The sequence below is a fragment of the Myotis yumanensis genome, unplaced genomic scaffold (genome assembly GCF_028538775.1).
Source record: "Myotis yumanensis isolate MYYU_CA2020_CCGP unplaced genomic scaffold, mMyoYum1.0.hap1 SCAF_14, whole genome shotgun sequence".
NCBI lineage: Eukaryota > Metazoa > Chordata > Mammalia > Chiroptera > Vespertilionidae > Myotis > Myotis yumanensis.
In genome coordinates, this window is record NW_027223765.1 from 49,854,033 (window position 1) to 49,871,954 (window position 17,922).

General features: G+C 48.4%; 1 protein-coding gene across 4 annotated transcripts in view; it reads left to right on the top strand.

The window, feature by feature from the left end:
• The window catches only part of ATXN7 (ataxin 7), a 158,326-nt gene that overhangs the window by 128,044 nt on the left and 12,360 nt on the right, over nucleotides 1–17,922 (top strand). For all 4 annotated transcript variants that reach the window (XM_070390922.1, XM_070390923.1, XM_070390924.1 and 1 more), the window contains 4 exons: nucleotides 5,951–6,203; nucleotides 8,202–8,461; nucleotides 8,928–9,010; nucleotides 16,857–17,122. In XM_070390922.1, coding sequence (XP_070247023.1) covers nucleotides 5,951–6,203; nucleotides 8,202–8,461; nucleotides 8,928–9,010; nucleotides 16,857–17,122 — 862 coding nt within the window. The remainder of the gene's footprint in view (nucleotides 1–5,950; nucleotides 6,204–8,201; nucleotides 8,462–8,927; nucleotides 9,011–16,856; nucleotides 17,123–17,922) is intronic.

Consider the following 17,922-nt stretch of genomic DNA (forward strand, 5'->3'; position numbering starts at 1 on the left):
CGGGCAGACGCTCAACGCAGGAGCTGCCGCCTGGTGGTCAGTGTGCTCTCATAGGAGGAGCGCCACTCAGCTGATCAATGGGCACCAGACTGCCGGGCTCATGGCTGGCGAGCGCAGGCGCGAGCCTCTCCCACGGTCACTCCCCCTGTGTGGGATGTTGGTTTCAACCCAATCCCCGCATGCCACGCTGAGGGACACCCCGCACACATGATTCCGTGTGTGTGTGTGTGTGTGTGTGTGTGTGTATAAATCTCAGCATGATTTCAAAATTACAGACTCAGTATTTTTGGTTGCTTTCCACTCTGGAAGACTTAATGAAAGCTGTGCTGTCCTCTCTCCTCCGAGTATCCTGCCCTTGCCTTCAGTGGTGTCACATGTTTAAGCCACAAGGGGAAAGAAAGCCCAATGCATCCAGATCTTGCTCGCTTTTTCTCTCTCTACCTTTATCTTCACACCTGTCTGTCTGCCAGATCTGCCCCCCCCCCATCTGATCCCAAGCACACACACATACACACACTCGCTCACCCATGTACCTTTCTCTATCTTTCCTCTGTCTTTTTCTGTATCTGTGTTTGCCTGTCTGCTAGTCCGCCTGACTCTCCCTCTTTCTGTAGCCATTCAAAGTGCCCTCCTCACTCAGGGACAGAGTGGGCTTTCTCTGGGCCTGTGCCAGACCCTGGAGAGAGGAGTACTTGAAAATTCAACTTGAACTCTTCACCAAACCACATTGCAGTTATGCTTAGCATCTGGCCACCAGTTTTTCCACTTAATATAAGGTCCCTAACTCTACCCATAACTTACTCATTTCACTTTTGATCTAGGAACATATCCTTTTTAAGCTGGAAGCCCAATTTAAAATCTTACAAAAACTAAGGACCCATGGTGAAAGGATGAGGAGAGTCCAACTCAACTATAATTAAATTTGGTTTTTCCTCTTTGCTTCTTGAGAAGGGAAAGCCAAATGCCACCCTTCCAGAGAATAAGTCACAGACTGATGTGAAGGAGCGGCACACTTCAGCAGTGTGACCAGGACTTGAGATGGCACTTTTCAGCCAGAATCTCGGACACATGCACATGCACACGCATGCATGCATGTACTCAGCCTGTTTCAAGTTTTAGTGAATGAAGGAAGTTCACATGATAGATTGCCATTCTCAGTTTTTAAATAGCTTTTATTGTTGAAATAGAAAATATGATTTTTTGAAAATGTTATTGATAACATCAGTTGACTTTTAATGTTAGAACACTTTGGATCTTGATTTTGTAGTGCAAAATTCCATTTTAGGAGTCAATAAACAAGAAATGAAGCGTTAACTAAAGAAAATGGGGAAAATGGACTATGATAGGGATAGAAAATTGAAACAACAAGCTTGAAGTTACAGTCAGTTCTGCTGTAACACAACACATCCCTAAACAATTATTGCACTGTGAGGAATTATTCACTAAAAATCACGAGACGCATTGGGAAAATTAGGTTATGGGTACAACACTTCAAAACGTCTTCAGTGACACAGAAAAAGATAAGAGCCTAACCAAAAATGGTAGTCCAGTTTTACTTAGATCAGCGGTTCTCAACCTGTAGGTCTCGACCCCTTTGGCAGTCAAACGACCCTTTCACAGGGGTCGCGTAAGACTATCCTGCATATCACATATTTACATTACGATTCATAACAGTAGCAACGAAAATAATTTTATGGTTGGGGGTCACCACAACATGAGGAACTGTATTAAAGGGCCAGAAGGTTGAGAACCACTGACTTAGATTAAGTGGTTAAAAATACGTAAATAGTAGAATAAATATGACAATTTACCTTGAAAATAACCTGGCATTTGCTTCTAGAAGTAGGTGTTGGTATTGCAGCTGTGAGCTGTTGTGTCATGGTGGGAGAAAGGTGCTCTGAATGCAGGGAAACTTCTAGCACCAGACACACAGGAGCCTGGCCCCCCACATCATGGTGGCCTAAGGAGGGCGGTGGGTGTGGGGGCATTTTGTGTGTTTCCAAGGGTTCAGTCCAGCTGCTTGTAGTTTTATGCATTTATCTAATTCTTGCAGATAAAAATCTTGCAAATGCAGAATTTCATTATGCTGAAATTGTTTTTTAGTATATCAATGGCTTTAGAATAAATCAACATTTTCAAAACAAGCATTGCAGTAGAACTGACTGCAATGTATTTAAAGAATTTTATCTACATCCTTTGATATCAAGAGAAAATATATCACATTTACTTGAGACACTTGACTTGAGAATTCTGATACCCAGAGGATAGTAAAAGAGTGTACTTTTAAAATATATGTATTTTTATTGATTTTAGAGAGAGAAGGAGTAAGCGGGGGGGGGGGGGGGGGGGGGAGAAACATTGATCAATTGCCTCCCATATGCACCCTGACAGGGGATGGAACCCACAACCCTGGCATGTGCCCTGACCAGGAATGACACTGATGACCTTTAGTGCATGGATGATGCTCCAACCAACTGAGCCCCACTGGCAGAGCAGTAAAAGGAGTGTAATTTTTTTAAAAAATATATTTTATTGTGTTTTTACAGAGAGGAAGGGAAAGGGATAGAGAGTAAGAAACATCAAGCAGCTGCCTCCTGCACACCTCCTACTGGAGATGTGCCCGCAACCAAGGTGTACATGCCCTTATGCCTTGACCGGAATCGAACCTGGGACCTTTGAGTCCCCAGGCCGACGGTCTATCCACTGAGCCAAACCGGTTAGGGCAGGAGTGTAATTTTTTAAAGTCAGAGTTTTTGTTGGTTTTTTTTCCCCTCTTCATACTACAGACACGGTGTTGTTCCTTTAGTACACTGCCACCAGGGATGCACAAGTTGATTTTTATGAATTAACGTGGATGAATATTTTAATTTTAATATTTAATTATTTTAATACTAGAGGCCCATTGTACGAATTCATGCATGGGTGGGGTCCCTCAGCCTGGCCAGCGATCGGGGCTCCGAGATTGGGGCTGATCGGAGCTGTCTCGCCCATCCCAATAGGGGCTGGCTGGCGGAGGGAGGGACTGTGAGAGGTTGGTCAGCTGTGGGAGGTTGGCTGTGGGATCGCACTGACCACCAGAGGGCAGCTCTTGCATTGAGTGTCTGCCCCCTGGTGATCAGTGCACATCATAGTGACAGGTTATTCAATCGACCGGTCAGAATGGTCGCTTAGGCTTTTATATATATAGATATCAGAAAAATATATAGCAAGCTTACCAAACCTATTGTTTCATATGTACTACAGTTTTAGAAAAATATCTCTCAAGTGAGGTACTCTGCTTTATGCTGGGCCATCTGAAAATGGAGAGCAGTTTCAGGTTGTCCCTTGCAGAGAGGCGGGCACTACTGATGATGAAAGGATGGGAGACCAGGAATTCTAACTATCTTGACACCTGTAGAGAAACTGTCCTGTCCAAATACCAATAATGCCCTAATGAGAGACTGGGTAGTATCAGCCTAGGGAGGATTAGGGAACAGTAGAGATGATAATTTAAAATGTTGAGCACAAAGTAGTATGTAATGTGTCTTTGGTAAGAACAATGAAAATAGTTTGCAGTTGATAGAAGTTTGAAAACACTAGTTGAGGACAAGTAGCAGCAGTGAGCTTTAACAAACCCTGAAATATAGCACCGTGTGCCAGGTGGTGGTCTCAGCGCTGTACAGATGTTAACTTAGCTGTGGTTAATGGTGTTTGAGGCACTAGCCTGGTCTAAAGCCTGCTCTCAGTCTTGGCTGCACAGGGGAGCTGGATGCCCAAGCCACCAGTTCAGTCACAGTCTCTGAGGATAGGGCTCAAGCTTCAGTATATTTAAAGCTCATGTGGTTATGCCAATGTGTAGCCAAGGTTGAGAACTGCTGGTCTAGGATCATTTGCAAAATCACCTGTCTTGCCCTGCCGGCCTGGCTCAGTTAGTTGGGCATCATTCTGTACACAGAAAGGTTGCTGGTTCAATTCTTGGTCAGGGCACATGCCCGGTTTGTGGGCGTGATCCCCCAGGTCCCTGGTGCAGGAGGCAGTCGATAGAGATTCCACTATCACGTCGACCTCTCCCTTGCTCTCTCTCTCTCTCTCTTACCCCCTCCCTTCCTCCCTCCTTCTCTCTCTCTCTCTCTCTCTGGAAAATCAACAAACTATTCTTTGAAAAAAGGGGAAAAAATCACTCCTCTTCACAAGAAAAGCTGTATGGATCATGCAGATGTTCATGGAAGGCTTGCACTGTGCCATGCCTTCCAAGGGGAAGATGGCTGAGACATGGCTCAGGAAAGCCTCACCATCTACGGCAGGTGGCAGAGTGGAGGCAGAGTGGTACAGTCCTGGCTGGCAAGTGCTGATGCTGGGAAGTAGATTCAGAATGTTTGGCATCACAGACAAGAGAGAAACTAAATTTAAAAACCTCAGATGTCAAGTTTGGAAAATTAGTAAACTTAAGTTATTTTAGTTTGCCCTTCCTGCACACAGGAAGAGAAAGGAAAAAAAAAAAGCAACCAACACATATAAATTACTCTCAGTTTTGCCTTCCTAATCTGGTTGTGGCCTTTATGTGGTCCAGTTGGAGAATTTGGATTTTGTCTGTAGATAGATAGCATGATAATTTTGTCCTGGTGGAGCAGGTTCTGAAGTACCTCGTAAAGCAGGGGTGGAAACGTGCGGCCCGCGGGCCGTATCATTTGGTCTGTCCCTGCCAAGGCAACCCCAGGCGGGACTTGAAATTCAGTAAGTCTAGGATCTTTTTTCATAGCAACATAATTTTTAAGTTAACAATTTTGTATGGCCCTCGAATGATGTTATAAATATCCAGATGGCCCTTGGCAGAAAAAAGTTCCCCACCCCTGTCATAAAGCATCATTGAACTATGTCCATCTGGGAACAAGGCATTGGAGCTGCATAGAGAGGCTCAAAACTGGCATAAAAGGACCTTTGGAAATACACCATTTAAGTGATGCTTGTAGTCATTGATTCTAATACGCTTACTTTGTCAAATACTCATAGAGCTTTCATATTGTAATCAGTAAATGTTGGATCACATACAGTTTAAAACTTAGAGTTAAGCAAATGTCATTTTAAATGACACATTTAATTGAAGGCAGGCACTAACTTACCATCCTAAGGTACTTAAGTAGATAAAGTTACTAAATAACTTGTGTCCAATTATAACATTCTTCAGCTGCTCTCGATTGATTTAATATGGATTGCCTTACTCTGAGAAAACCCGATTCTCCAGGAAATAATCTTATCCGTTATACTTGTGTAGTCTTTACTTAAGTGTGCATTACTTGCTGGTTTCAATGCCAGGCATAGCTGCTTGTGGTGTTTTTGTCTTGCGCCTTTGGCATCTTCATGGTGTGAACCGGAGCTATGCCATCTGTAGTTGAGCGAGATGATTAAAAAAGGGGAGTGAAATGATTCATCAGAAAATTTCAGCACAGATTCTTAAGGAACGATAAGATAACTCTAGAAACATTTTTATTTGGTGTCATGCTAGTGGGTAGTGACAGAAAGAAAGGAAGGTACAACTTGTTTTTTAACATTTTGCTATTTTGAAATTGGAGACGTACTATGCTAGAAAGGAATAATGAATTCCTTAAGGTGTTAATTAGCAGGGTTCTGCAGATGAATGAATAATTTTTTTCTCTCTGATTATAAGTTGGAGCCAATGAGGTTCACGGTGCAAAACCCAGTATTTTCAGGTTAGAATGGCCATTTAATTTCCTAATGGCTATTTGTGAATGATAACACTCTTTATGCTGAGATGTTTCCTCAGCAGAAGGATCAGTTCCTGGAATCCCCAGTAAGTCTGTGGGGCCTAGATAAGCCCTTTCTGAAAGCTGCAGAGTTTAATGTGGCGAGGCATCTTTGAACCTGAATGTGTTGCATTTCAGGGGACTCTTTCAGGTTCCATTGGAGACTTGCCTAAAACACGGTATCTTTTTTTCTTTGTTTTCCTTTTCAGAAAGAAGACATAGCTCAGCCAGCAAGCCTTCTTTGGCCGTTCCTCCCACGTCAGTATTCTCCTTCTTCCCTTCTCTGTCCAAAAGCAAAGGCGGCAATGCCAGTGGAAGCAGCCGCTCTGCCAGCGGCGGTGTTCTCAGCGCATCCTCATTAAGTTCCAAGCTGTTGAAATCGCCCAAAGAGAAACTGCAGCTCAGGGGGAACACCAGGCCAATGCATCCCATTCAGCAGAGTAGAGTCCCCCAGGCTAGAATGTGAGTATGGCAGCGAGGGTCCTGATGCTTACTTGATGCAGGTGGAACTGTGCACATGGCCCTTCGAGGGTAGCTGGGCATCCTGGGGAAAATTCAGATACATGTTATTTCTTTTTGTTTATCATATCATGGGCAACTTAACAGAGTAGTAATAGCATTAATTACAAGGTGAATAATACTCGCTCATTGCTCTTTATTGTGTGCCACCTATTGAAACTCACACCCACCCTATGAGAGAGGTATTGTGTTAGCCCCCTTTCCCAGGTAAGAAGAAGGTGCAGTGAGGAGGTGGTGGAGCTGTAGCTGAGGAGCCCTTGTTCACATACTGGGCTCACATCCCAACTCTGTCACTTCCTGGCTGTGCGGCCTTGGACATGGCACTGTTTTTCTCGGGAGCCTAAAAATAACAACCATTGTGCAGGGTTAGCAGGAGCAGTAGGATTAATATATTAGAACCAAGCACCTGGCATAATGTCTGGCCCACAGGAGAAAGTAAATACATGCTGCTGGGGCTTCTGCTGCTGTTGGTAATAGCAGGAACCAAAGGGGGGAGAGATTCCCAGGTGCCGTCGCGGATTTCCGGGACCTGCAGAGCAAATAGGGAAGTGGTGCTTCCTCCCAAAGCCCTGGGCTTACATCATAGTGCCCCAGCGATGAGGGAAGACGGGGCAAGTTCACCCGGCCAGGCGAGGCTTGGGCATGTTTCCACAGTGGAGCTGAAGGTTGGCAGGCTCCCTGTGGTCACGTGAGGAGCAGCCGGGCACTCCCACAGAACACATCTTGCCTGGTCGTGGCATCCCTCAGCCTTGGTGCGGGTGGTTTTCCTTGGCCTGCCTCCCGTTGGAGGGCGTGCCACATGTCAGTCCCAAGGTCTGATAACCTGGCTAATCTTGGGGCAGCGTCCAGCACCTGCTGCTGCTCAAGGGCTTGCCAGCTGGGAGCGGCCATGGCACCTCGCAGTGTCTGCTGTCAGGCTGTCTCAGGTACAGCTGTTTGGGGCTGTTTGTCCTGGTTGCTAAGCCCTCGGCCTCTGCTCATCTGTCAGAAGTGCAAGTGCAGCAAGCTTGGCTTTCGTGGCTAGAGCTGTCTAAGAGCAGAGAAATGTCAGTGCAGCGTGTGTCCCTCGCAGCCTACAGCTGTTGGGGCACGGACTCCACCGCTGTTTATCAGACCTCGTCAGCCACATCTTCTTCCCGTGGAGCTGGGCTTTCGCGCGATCTGGACAGCTGTTAGCTTCATACCAACAGTTGCTACCCAAATTATCATGTCAGTAAGATGCCAAGAGAAATCAGTTATTTGTTAGTGGCACAGTTCAGTGCTCAGCAGCTGTGTGCCAGGCATGTACAGTTCTAGCTCCTACATTAGAAACCATTTTCAGTGACTGGAGACTTAGCACTTGAGTGACACATCTCTTACTAATTAAATAGTGGTCTTGCTCATTGACACAAGTCAAGAGCTTCTTTTTGTAAATTCCTTAGTGATACTTCTTGGAAATATTCTTTAATTCCAATGTTGTTTTTCTCTGCTCACTCAGTTTCCTTTGTTTTTATGGGTCCTTTCTTTTTTTTTTTTTTTCTTTTTTTTTTTCTTGGGGTCCTTTCTTAAAAATGACATTTCTCAGAAACATTCTCTACATGCCCTGCAAATATTCTTTGGTCCTTTTCATATTTTGCTTCTTGCAGAAGTTGCACTGGGTACCAGAGTAAGGGTACCCTAGATCTGCCCTGGCTCTGGGGCAAAGGGTCCTGGAATGATGAAAGAGCAGGTACATGCGCTGGTCACAGGAGCTGTGTGCCTCACCAGAGGGCTTGTAGCCTGAATCAGTGGTAACCTTCCTGAGGTTTCTGCACAGTCCTAGCACATGTCCACCAGGTGCCTTGGGGAGCCTCGCTGTGTGCAGTGCCCTGGTAGATCAGGCTTTCCCTCCCCCCTCTGGCTCACCGTTTACCTGGGGCTCTGGGCACTCAGGTACTGGTGTTCTCGCTTCCCCTGCCACAGCATGACGCCCTCTGTCAAAATGGAAAAGATTCATCCGAAGATGGATGGTACACTACTGAAATCTGCGGCGGGGCCAACCTGTCCTGCTACTGTGAGTTCCTCAGTCAAGCCTGGCCTTAACTGCCCCTCAATACCAAAGCCAACCTTGCCTTCACCTGGACAGATGTTGAATGGCAAAGGGCTTCCTGCACCGCCCACTCTGGAAAAGAAGTCTGAAGATAATTCCAATAACAAGAAATTTTTAAATAAGAGATTATCAGGTAATTTCACATTTTCTCTTAATGCTTCTCTGTCTCAATTGGCCATTCATAAGGGAGCAAATGTACTGCTGTCTATAAGTCCTCTTTTTAACACTGGTCAGCTTCAGCTTTAGGAGGAATTTCCGTAAGCAGTGTGCTTGGCCTCCTCGAGGTTGGGTTGAAGTGCATGTGTGTAGCTAATGTAAAAGCAGCTTTGGAGTGGCTGTTTCTGAATGGAATAATGCGGTAGTGCGGACTCAAGCAGTCTGTCTCCTGTCATCTAGTGGCAACAATCCTCACTCTTCATGATGTCACTGCTTCTTTGTAGTGCTCACACATTGGGTATTGTATAATTATTGATTATGTAGATTTTATCCGAGTTATATATAATTTGTTTGTTTTGAGATTTCTCCTGTTTTCTTGTTTACAAAATAAGAGAAGGGAGTGTTTGGTGAGCCCTTTGTAATTTCTGTGCTTTTATTGACAGAAAGAGAGTTTGACCCTGACATACACTGTGGGGTAATCGATCTCGACACCAAGAAGCCCTGCACCCGGTCTTTGACATGCAAGGTAGGTGGCCTCCTGGGCCCAGCTGGCCACTCTGGAAAGTATGGGGCGTGGGCAGGCGAGCACTACTCCCAGGTCTGTAGCCAGAGCGGGTCTGACCTGGGCGCTGCTCTCAATTATAAATGAGGAGTAACTTGCTTTCCTGAGAAAGCGTCAGGTTCAGAAAATGTGAAGCTGTTATAAACTGCAGTCTTCAGAGAGCTTTGTGTCCAGTGAGCTGTGCTGGTCCAGAGGAACAGAACGCTTTCCTGATCAGTCTATTATTTTCAGAGGCTTTTCACATTTCAGAGAAATTTAATGTGAGAGGCTACACGTTACTGTTTAAATTATACTGACTTAGAGCAAGCCCAGAAATTTCATTTGCATATATATAAATATTCTTAAAATCTTTTTGTAAACCGTGGTTCTTGCATTTTAAAGATACACTAGTCCTGACCAGTTTTGCTCAGTGGGTAGAGCGTTGGCCTGCAGACTCAAGGATCCCAGGTTCGATTCCGGTCAAGGGCATGTACCTGGGTTGCGGGCACATCCCCAGTAGGGGGGTGTGCAAGAGGCAGCTGATCGATGTTTCTCTCTCATCGATGTTTCTAACTCTCTATCCCTCTCCCTCTCTGTAAAAAATCCATAAAATATATTTCAAAATATATATATTTAAAGATGCACTAATATTTTGTGACTTTTAGATATCTTTGTTGTTCTAGTTATTGTTTTTTTTAAATACTAGGTAACATATGGTCTGATTTATATGTAAGCTAAGAAAATGTAATGATCCTCCTTCCTGTCCAGGCGTTTTCTTTTAAAATGCCAGTTTGCTGATGAGAAGGCATGCTGCTGTACAAGGGCTGCTGGTGTAGGGGGACCTCCACACAGCAGTGGACCTGCTACATGAAAAACATGTACGGCTATTTGCATTTCCCTGGAGAGTGTCCCCAACTACCCTTCAGAAAAAGTCAAGAACTATTAAGAATCGCTGCTTTGAAGTATATAATTTAAAGCCCTTTGTTTGGAGGAGGGGTTAAAAATGATAAAAAAATATTAGTCTTGTTTTCTAAAAGTTAATAAAATTGTTGGGGTATTATTTTAAACTAGAGGCCTGATGCACAAAATTCGTGCAAGAGGCTCGGCCCTTGCAGCCCCAGCTGCCCTTCAGTCCTGCCCACTGGTCATTTCGCTGTCCGGTCTAATTAGCATATTAGCTCTTTATTACATAGGATGTTACCAAAGATTGTGTTTGAATAAAGGATTTCAGGCTCCACTCAATCCACAAACAGTGGAGGAATGTTATAATTTCCCCAAAATGGGAAATGTTACTCCAAAGTGGTTCTTACTTCAATTTCTGATTTAATTTTAGTATTTATATATATATTTCAGAGAGGAAGGGAGAGGGAAAGAGAGAAACATCAATGATGGAGGGAATCATTGATCGGCTGCCTCCTGCACACCCCCTACTGGGGATTGAGCCCACAACCTGGGCATGTGCCCTTGACCAGAATTGAACCCAGGACCCTTCAGTCTGCAGGCCAACTCTCTATCCACTGAGCCAAACCAGCTAGGGCTAATTTTTAGTATTTAATTTAAATATCTAATTTAATTTATTGTAGATTTTTATCTTACAACAATAGTTCTGATATTTTGTGGATAGGAATTGGTTAAGGGCACCTTTAAATAATATCTAATTTTTTAAGAATCACAAATCCTCATCCCTGAAGGAAAAAATATATAAACACATGTATATTCTGAATTTTGCATTCTGTTTTCGGAGTTGTTAGACATTCCCACTGCAGGCCCACCCCTGAATCTGTAGGTTAAAACTCCTAGCTCAGAACAAATTGCGTATGTAATATTAATTGAATGCACACAGTGGTGTGTTCTCTGAAGAGAGCCACTTGAGCGCTCAGTAGGATTCTGTTCCTTTCGGCTGCCCCTGAGGAGCTTGTGAGAGCTTGCCCCAGCCCTGCTCCACATCATCGCCACGATTCGCCATCCTCTCTGCTTCCTTCGTGCCTACCTTCCTCTCAGTGACAGATTTCTCAGGGTTACGACACCCCTGGTCAGTGAAGGATGCCTGCTCTACCCAACATGTTCTTTTAATCATCTCTGAGGCATGCTGTGAACCAAAAGCTCTATCAGCTCACTGTCTGCCTTCTTCTGACCTTATTGATGTGGATCCTGCATTTGTCTCCCATGTTCCTTTATAAGTCATGTGTGTTCTCCCTGTGTTCTGTTAAGGGTGTCCTTCCCGACTGGCATGGTGCTGATCTTATAATAACATTAAGAGACGTCTTCAGACCTGGCCCGTCATGAGTGCAGCATAGAGCTGGCAGGAACGCAGCGTCTGGGCAGGCCTGCCTTCCTTTCTTCCTGTGCTCTGTCTGCCGGTGCTTCGCCTTTGGCTGCCTCAGGGCCTGGATCTATTCAGCTGGTGGGCTCACCATGCTGAGTGCCTCCCTGTGTGCTCCCCACCTTGCCGCCAGGTCTCTCCTGTTGGGGACTTAGAACATTATTCATTCTCTGCTGTCAGGGAACCTGCTGCTTCAACTCCTGTCACTCGTTCCCTGTTGTCTGCCTGCCAGCCTCGCTGTCCCCTCCTCGCTTCCTCATCTGTCCAGTGTCCTGTGTAAATGTCCTCTTTGCCTTTCATGCGAATAGATTTCGAGTTCGCTAGCCAGAGGATACCAGAGTTTTATAAAACCAAGGCTTGTTCCTACCCTTATGGGGTTTGCAGTCTAATGAGAGAGATGGAGATTAATCTGATAATTGCTCAAATAAGTGTCAAGTTACCAATGATGAGTAAAAAATGGAAGGAGGGCTGTGTCATAACAACCTTCAGTGGGGAGGTTGGGCCAGGTGAGCCTCCTTTGCTACAGGAACATGGGGCAAAGAGTGGTGGGAGAGAAAGAGGAAACAGCATGTGTGACGGCTATTTTTTGATACCAAAAAAGCAGGGGCTTGGGTGTTCAAGTGTGCATAGCCCGGAAGCCTGGTTCATGGTCAGTCTTTACCCTGGGAACCCTAGGCAGCTCCCAAAGGATTCTGACGGGAGCTGGGGCCTCAGATTTGTGTTGGAAGGTTCTTCAGCACTCAGTAGAAGTCCTCTTTACTCATCACCTCAGCTGACTTTCTTAACCTGGCTTTTCTGTGTAATGCTCCAGGGGACATTCAGCAATGAGGAGAGGCTTCTACATCTGGCTGGAGTGACAAGCGTGTGTCAGTAACAATATGTATTCCTTTGTTCATTCGACACATTTTAGAGGGCCATTATTTTTATACTAGAGGCCCGGTGCACAAAAATTTGTGCACTCGGGGGGAGAGGGGGTCCCTCAGCCCATCCTGTGCCCTCTCGCAGTCTGGGACCCCTCGGGAGATAACGACCTGCTGGCTTAGGCCTGCTCCCGGGTGGCAGAGGGCAGGCCCAATCCCTAGGTGCAGCCCCTGGTCGGGCTCAGAGCAGGGCCGATTGGGGAGTTGGGGTGCCGCCCCCTGTCATGCACAGAGCAGGGCGGATGGGGAGGTTTCGATGCCACCCTCAGTCACGCTCAGGGTAGGGCCAACTGGGGGGTTGGGGCACCGCCCTCTGTCACACTCAAGGCAGGGTCGATAGGGAAGTTGCAGCGCCAGCCCCTGTCACACACAGTGCAGGGCCGATCAGGGGGTTGGGGCGCTGCCCCCTGCCATGCACAGAGCAGGGCCGATCAGGGGGTTGGGGCGCTGCCCCCTGTCACACACAGAGCAGGGACCATCAGGGGGGTTGGGGCTCCGTACTCTGTCACACACAGAGCAGGGCCCATCAGGGGTTTGGGGAGCTCCCCCTTGTCATGCACAGAGCAGGGTCAGTCAGGGGTTTTGGGAGCTCCCCCCTGTCATGCACAGAGCAGGGCTGATCAGGGGGTTGGGGAGCTGCCCCCTGTCACACACAGAGTAGGGCCAATAGGGGAGCTGGGGCACCGCCCCCTGTCACATACAGAGCAGGGCCCGTGGGGGGTGGGGGGTAGTTGAGGCGCCACACCCTGTCACATTCAGGGCAGGGCCGATGGGGAGGTATGGCTCTACCCCATCTCACATAGAGCAGGGCCCGTGGGGGCGTTGGGGCACTGCCACTGTCACACACAGAGCTGCAGGGCAATCAGGGGGTTGGGGCGCCGCCCTCTATCACCCACAGAGCTGCAGGGCTGATCAGGGGGTTGTGGCCCCGCCCCCTGGGCACAGAGCCGCAGGGCAATCACGGGGTTTGGGCGCTGCCCCTTGTCACGCTGATCCCGGAGCCAGGAGGCCTCGCGGCTCCGCTGATCCCGCCCGGCAGGGTCACAGATCCGGGTCCCAGACCGCAGACAGCCTTGCCTGCTGCCGCCTGCCTTCAGTATGCAAATTAGCCGCCATCTTGTTGCTTCAGGGTGGGGGTCCCCACTGGGGTGCCTGGCCAGTCTGGGTGAGGGGCTGAGGGCTGTTTTCAGGCTGGCGGGCGACTGGAGCTCCAAACCTCTCCTTTTTTTCTTTTTTTTTTATTCTGGCATTTATTTACCTTCTATGGCTGTCACTGGAGCTGAGAGCCGGCTTTCTCTCTGAGGCTCGGCTGAAAGCAGGTTTCTGGCCTTTGTTTTCTGTATTCGAAACAATGTTGCCACTCCAGCTCTGAGATCCCGGCTGACTGACAGGAGTTTTCTGGAGTTTTGTTTATCTTCTATAAATGTTACTATGTTTCCAACTGAAGCTCAGAGGCCAGCGGGGAACATTGGAGTCCTCTGTCACTGAAGGAAGCAAGCCTCCTGTTAGCTTCCAGCTGCCTGGCTGCCGGCCGCCATCTTGGCTGACAGTTAATTTGCATATACTCACTGATTAGCCAATGGGAAGGGTAGTGGTCGTACACCAATTACCATGTTTCTCTTTTATTAGTGTAGATACTTTACTAGAGGCCCGGTGCACAAAAATTTGTGCACTTGGCGGGGGTGGGGGGGGAGGGGCCCCCAGCCCGGCCTGTGCCCTCTCGCAGTCTGGGACCCCTTGGGAGATAACGACCTGCTGGCTTAGGCCTGCTTCCGGGTGGCAGAGGGCAGGCCCAATCCCTAAGTGCAGCCCCTGGTCAGGCTCAGAGGAGGGCCGATTGGGGAGTTGGGGCGCCACCCCATCATGCACAGAGCAGGGTGGATCGGGAGGTTGCAATGCCACCCTCAGTCACACTCAGGGTAGGGCCGATTGGGGGGTTGGGGCACCGCCCCCTGTCACACTCAAGGCTGGGTCGATGGGGAGGTTGTGGCGCCACCCCCTGTCACGCACAGAGTAGGGCCAATCGGGGTTGGGGCATTGCCCCCTGTCACTCACAGAGCAGGGCCCATCAGGGGTGTTGGGGCTCTGTACCCTGTCACACACAGAGCAGGGTCGATCAGGGGGTTGGGGAGTTCCCCCCTGTCACACACAGAGCAGGGCCGATCAGGGGGTTGAGGAGCTCCCCGCTGTCACTCACAGAGTAGGGCCGATAGGGGAGTTGGGGCACCGCCCCCTGTCACACACAGAGCAGGGCGGATCAAGGGGTGGGGCGCTGCACCCTGTCACACTCAGGGCAGGGCCAATGGGGAGGTTATGGCTCTACCCTGTCACACACAGAGCAAGGCCCGTGGAGGGGGGTTGGGGCGCCACCCTCTATTACCCACAGAACAGGGCCCATCAGGGGGTTGGGGCGCCGCCACTGTTACACTCAGGGCAGGGCCGATGGAGAGGTTATGGCTCTTCCCTGTCACACACAGAGCAGAGCCCAATTTGGGGGGGGGGGTGCACCGCACCCTGTCAAACACAGAGCCGCAGGGTAATCAGGGGATTGGGGAGCTCCCCCCTATCAGGCACAGAACAGGGCTGATCAGGGGGTTGGGGCGCCTTCCCCTGTCATGAACAGAGCAGGGCGGATAGGGAGGTTGTGGCCCCGCCCCCTGTCACACACAGAGCTGCAGGGGGATCAGGGGGTTTGGGCGCTCCCCCCTGTCACGCTGATCCCGGTGCTGGGAGGCATATTACCCTTTTACTATATAGGATAGAGGCCTGGTGCACGGGTAGGGGCCGGCTGGTTTGCCCTGAAGGGTGTCCTGGATCAGGGTGGGGGTCCCCACTTGGGTGCCTGGCCAGGCTGGCTGAGGGGCTGAGGGCTGTTTTCCGGCTGGCAGGTGACTAAAAGCTCCCAACCGTTCCTTGTTTTCTTTTTTTTTTTTTTTAATTCTGGGCCAGCTTTAGCTCTGAGGCCTCGCTGCTGAAAACATCGATACAAAGTTGCGGTCCGGGGCTGACTGACAGCCGGTTTCTGGGGTTTTGTTTAGCTTCTTATTTGCAACATAGTACATAGTTGCTTAGAGTTGCAGCTAAGAGGCCGGCAGCTCAGGCAGGGAACGTTGGAGTCCGCAGTCACTGGAGCAAGGAAGCCTCCCTGCTCACTTCAGTGCATGGCTGCCGGCCGCCATCTTGGCTGATAGTTAATTTGCATAAGGAAATGCTGATTAGCCCTTGGGAAGGGTAGCGGTTGTACGCCAATTACCATGTTTCTCTTTTATTAGTGTAGATGTTTGAAGTATTTATTGAGGGCCAGGTACTGTCCTAGGTGTTAGTACAGTCTCAGCAGCCCATCTCCAGGGTCCTCTGAGCCACTTTCTCTTTACATGGTACCTTCCTGGCAATAGAGAAACAATTGTGCTGTTTTTACTCTCTGACACTTACTAAAAGAGGACTTTATGATAGACTAGAGGACCGGTGCATGAAATTCGTGCACGGGGGGGGGGTTCTCCTCAGCCCAGCCTGCACCCTCTCCAATCTGGGACCCCTTGGGGGATGTCCAACTGCAGGGATCAGGCCTAAATCGGCAGTCGGACATCCCCCTCACAATCCTGAACCGCTAGCTCCTAATTGCTCACCTGCCTGCCTGGTCACCCCTAACTGCCCCTCAAGCCCGGCCAGGTTGCCCCCAACTGCCTCCTCCCTGCTGGCCTGGTCACTCCTAACTGTCCCCCCAGCTGGCCTGGTCACCCCTCACTGCCCCCCCTGCCAGCCTAATTGCCCCCTGCTGGCCTGGTCACCCCCAACTTCCCCCGCTGCCGGCCTGGTCACTCCTCATGGTCCCCCTGCCGGACTGGTCACCCCACGCAGCCTGCTTGTTCAGTCCTTTGGTCATCCCTCACTAATCTCTCTGCTGGCCTGGTCATAGGCAGCCATCTTGTGAGGGTGTGAGGGTTAATTTGCATATTACCTCTTTATTATATGGGATTATGGAATAATTGTTTCTTCCCTTTTAACATTTAAAATTCTAAATGGCCCAAAGAGGGATTTTTCTAATGGAGTTGGTAAGAGCCCCCCAGTAAAGGAATTGTTACTGTCACACCTGCTGGTATCTGCTGTTTGGTACTGAGTGGCACAGTGAGCATCCCTTCCTTCTTGTGGTGGAAATGACATCACTAAAGTCTCATCCATGTAGAGCTTGGAATATGTGCCTCCCTTCTAGCTAAAGAGAAAAGATCATGCCTAGCTGGTGTAGCTCAGTGGTTGAGTGGCAACCTATGAATGAGGAGGTCATGGTTTGATTCCCAGTCATAGCACATGCCCAGTTGCAGGCTTGATCCACAGTTGGGGGGTGTGTAGGAGGCAGCCAATCCATGATTCTCTCTCATCATTGAAGTTTCTGTTTCTCTCTCCTCCTTTCCTCTCTGAAATCAATAAAAATATATTTTAAAGACAAAAGATCAGCTTATCAAATGCTGAGCAGCCTTTGACTATGCTAATGTTCCAGATTGCTTTTTTACTGGGAATGATGTTTTTGGATATATGATAGAAAAATATTCTTACTGAGGTACCTCAGTTTCTATATTCTTTTGGTCTGCAGACACATTCCTTAACCCAACGGAGGGCTGTCCAGGGTAGAAGAAAACGATTTGATGTGTTATTAGCCGAGCACAAAAACAAAACCAGGGAAAAGGAATTGATTCGCCATCTGGACTCTCAGCAATCAACACAGCCTCTCAGGGACCCGCATCTCGCCCCTTCTAGAACTTCACAGGAGCCACACCAAAACTCTCATGGAGTGATTCCTTCTGAATCAAAGCCTTTCGTAGCTAGTAAACCTAAACCTCACACCCCCAGTCTTCCAAGGTAAGCCAAGTTTTCCATCTCTTCCTTCCTCCTTCCAAGAACAGACTTGGAGACCTTGTAAGCCCCAGTGTGGTCATGATGTCCAGGGATGTCCATCAGGGTCACTCTCAGAAGATGAGATGGTTTTAAATTGGGTTTTACTCTAAGGGGAAAAATAAATGTTGAGTTCACCATTGGGCTTTTCTTGGCCCAATGCAAGCAGCAGAATAAAGCTAGTAGTATCTGCTCCACGCCTGCTCAGTGTTACATGTCTCTTCAGGCCACTGAGCAGGTGACACTCGGGTCCTGCCTGCAGGTTAGTGACTGGAACATTTCCCACAGCTTCGGCAGCAATTTCCCATCCATTTGTCTCGCTTCTCACAAAGTGCAGCAGTGGGAATCCCTTGCTGGGGACATTCAGCCTCAGTTTTTTCAGCATCCATTTATCCACATTTTTTTTCATTCATTCATATAGGGTTTTGGCCTAAACATGTATTAGGCATGTTAGCCATGCACTAAGCCATGGGTCAGAGTGTTTTACTGAGAACTTATCATACCTGGGTCTCAGAGACAGTGCTGGACTGCATGTATGTATGTCTGTGCCTGCTACCTGACCAAGTTGAAGTAAACGACTATGTGCCCAGTTTCCTGAGCAAAGGAAAGAGAATGGCACAGAGAAGGAGGCCTCCAGTGGTGGCCATGGGCAACGAGGGCTTCTGCTTAGGAATGCGCCAACCTTGTTGCCATCCCCTCACTTTCACACTCACATGTCTGAGCCTTGAAGTTGTCGCATGAGGGATGGAAGTGCCTCCCTCATGGAA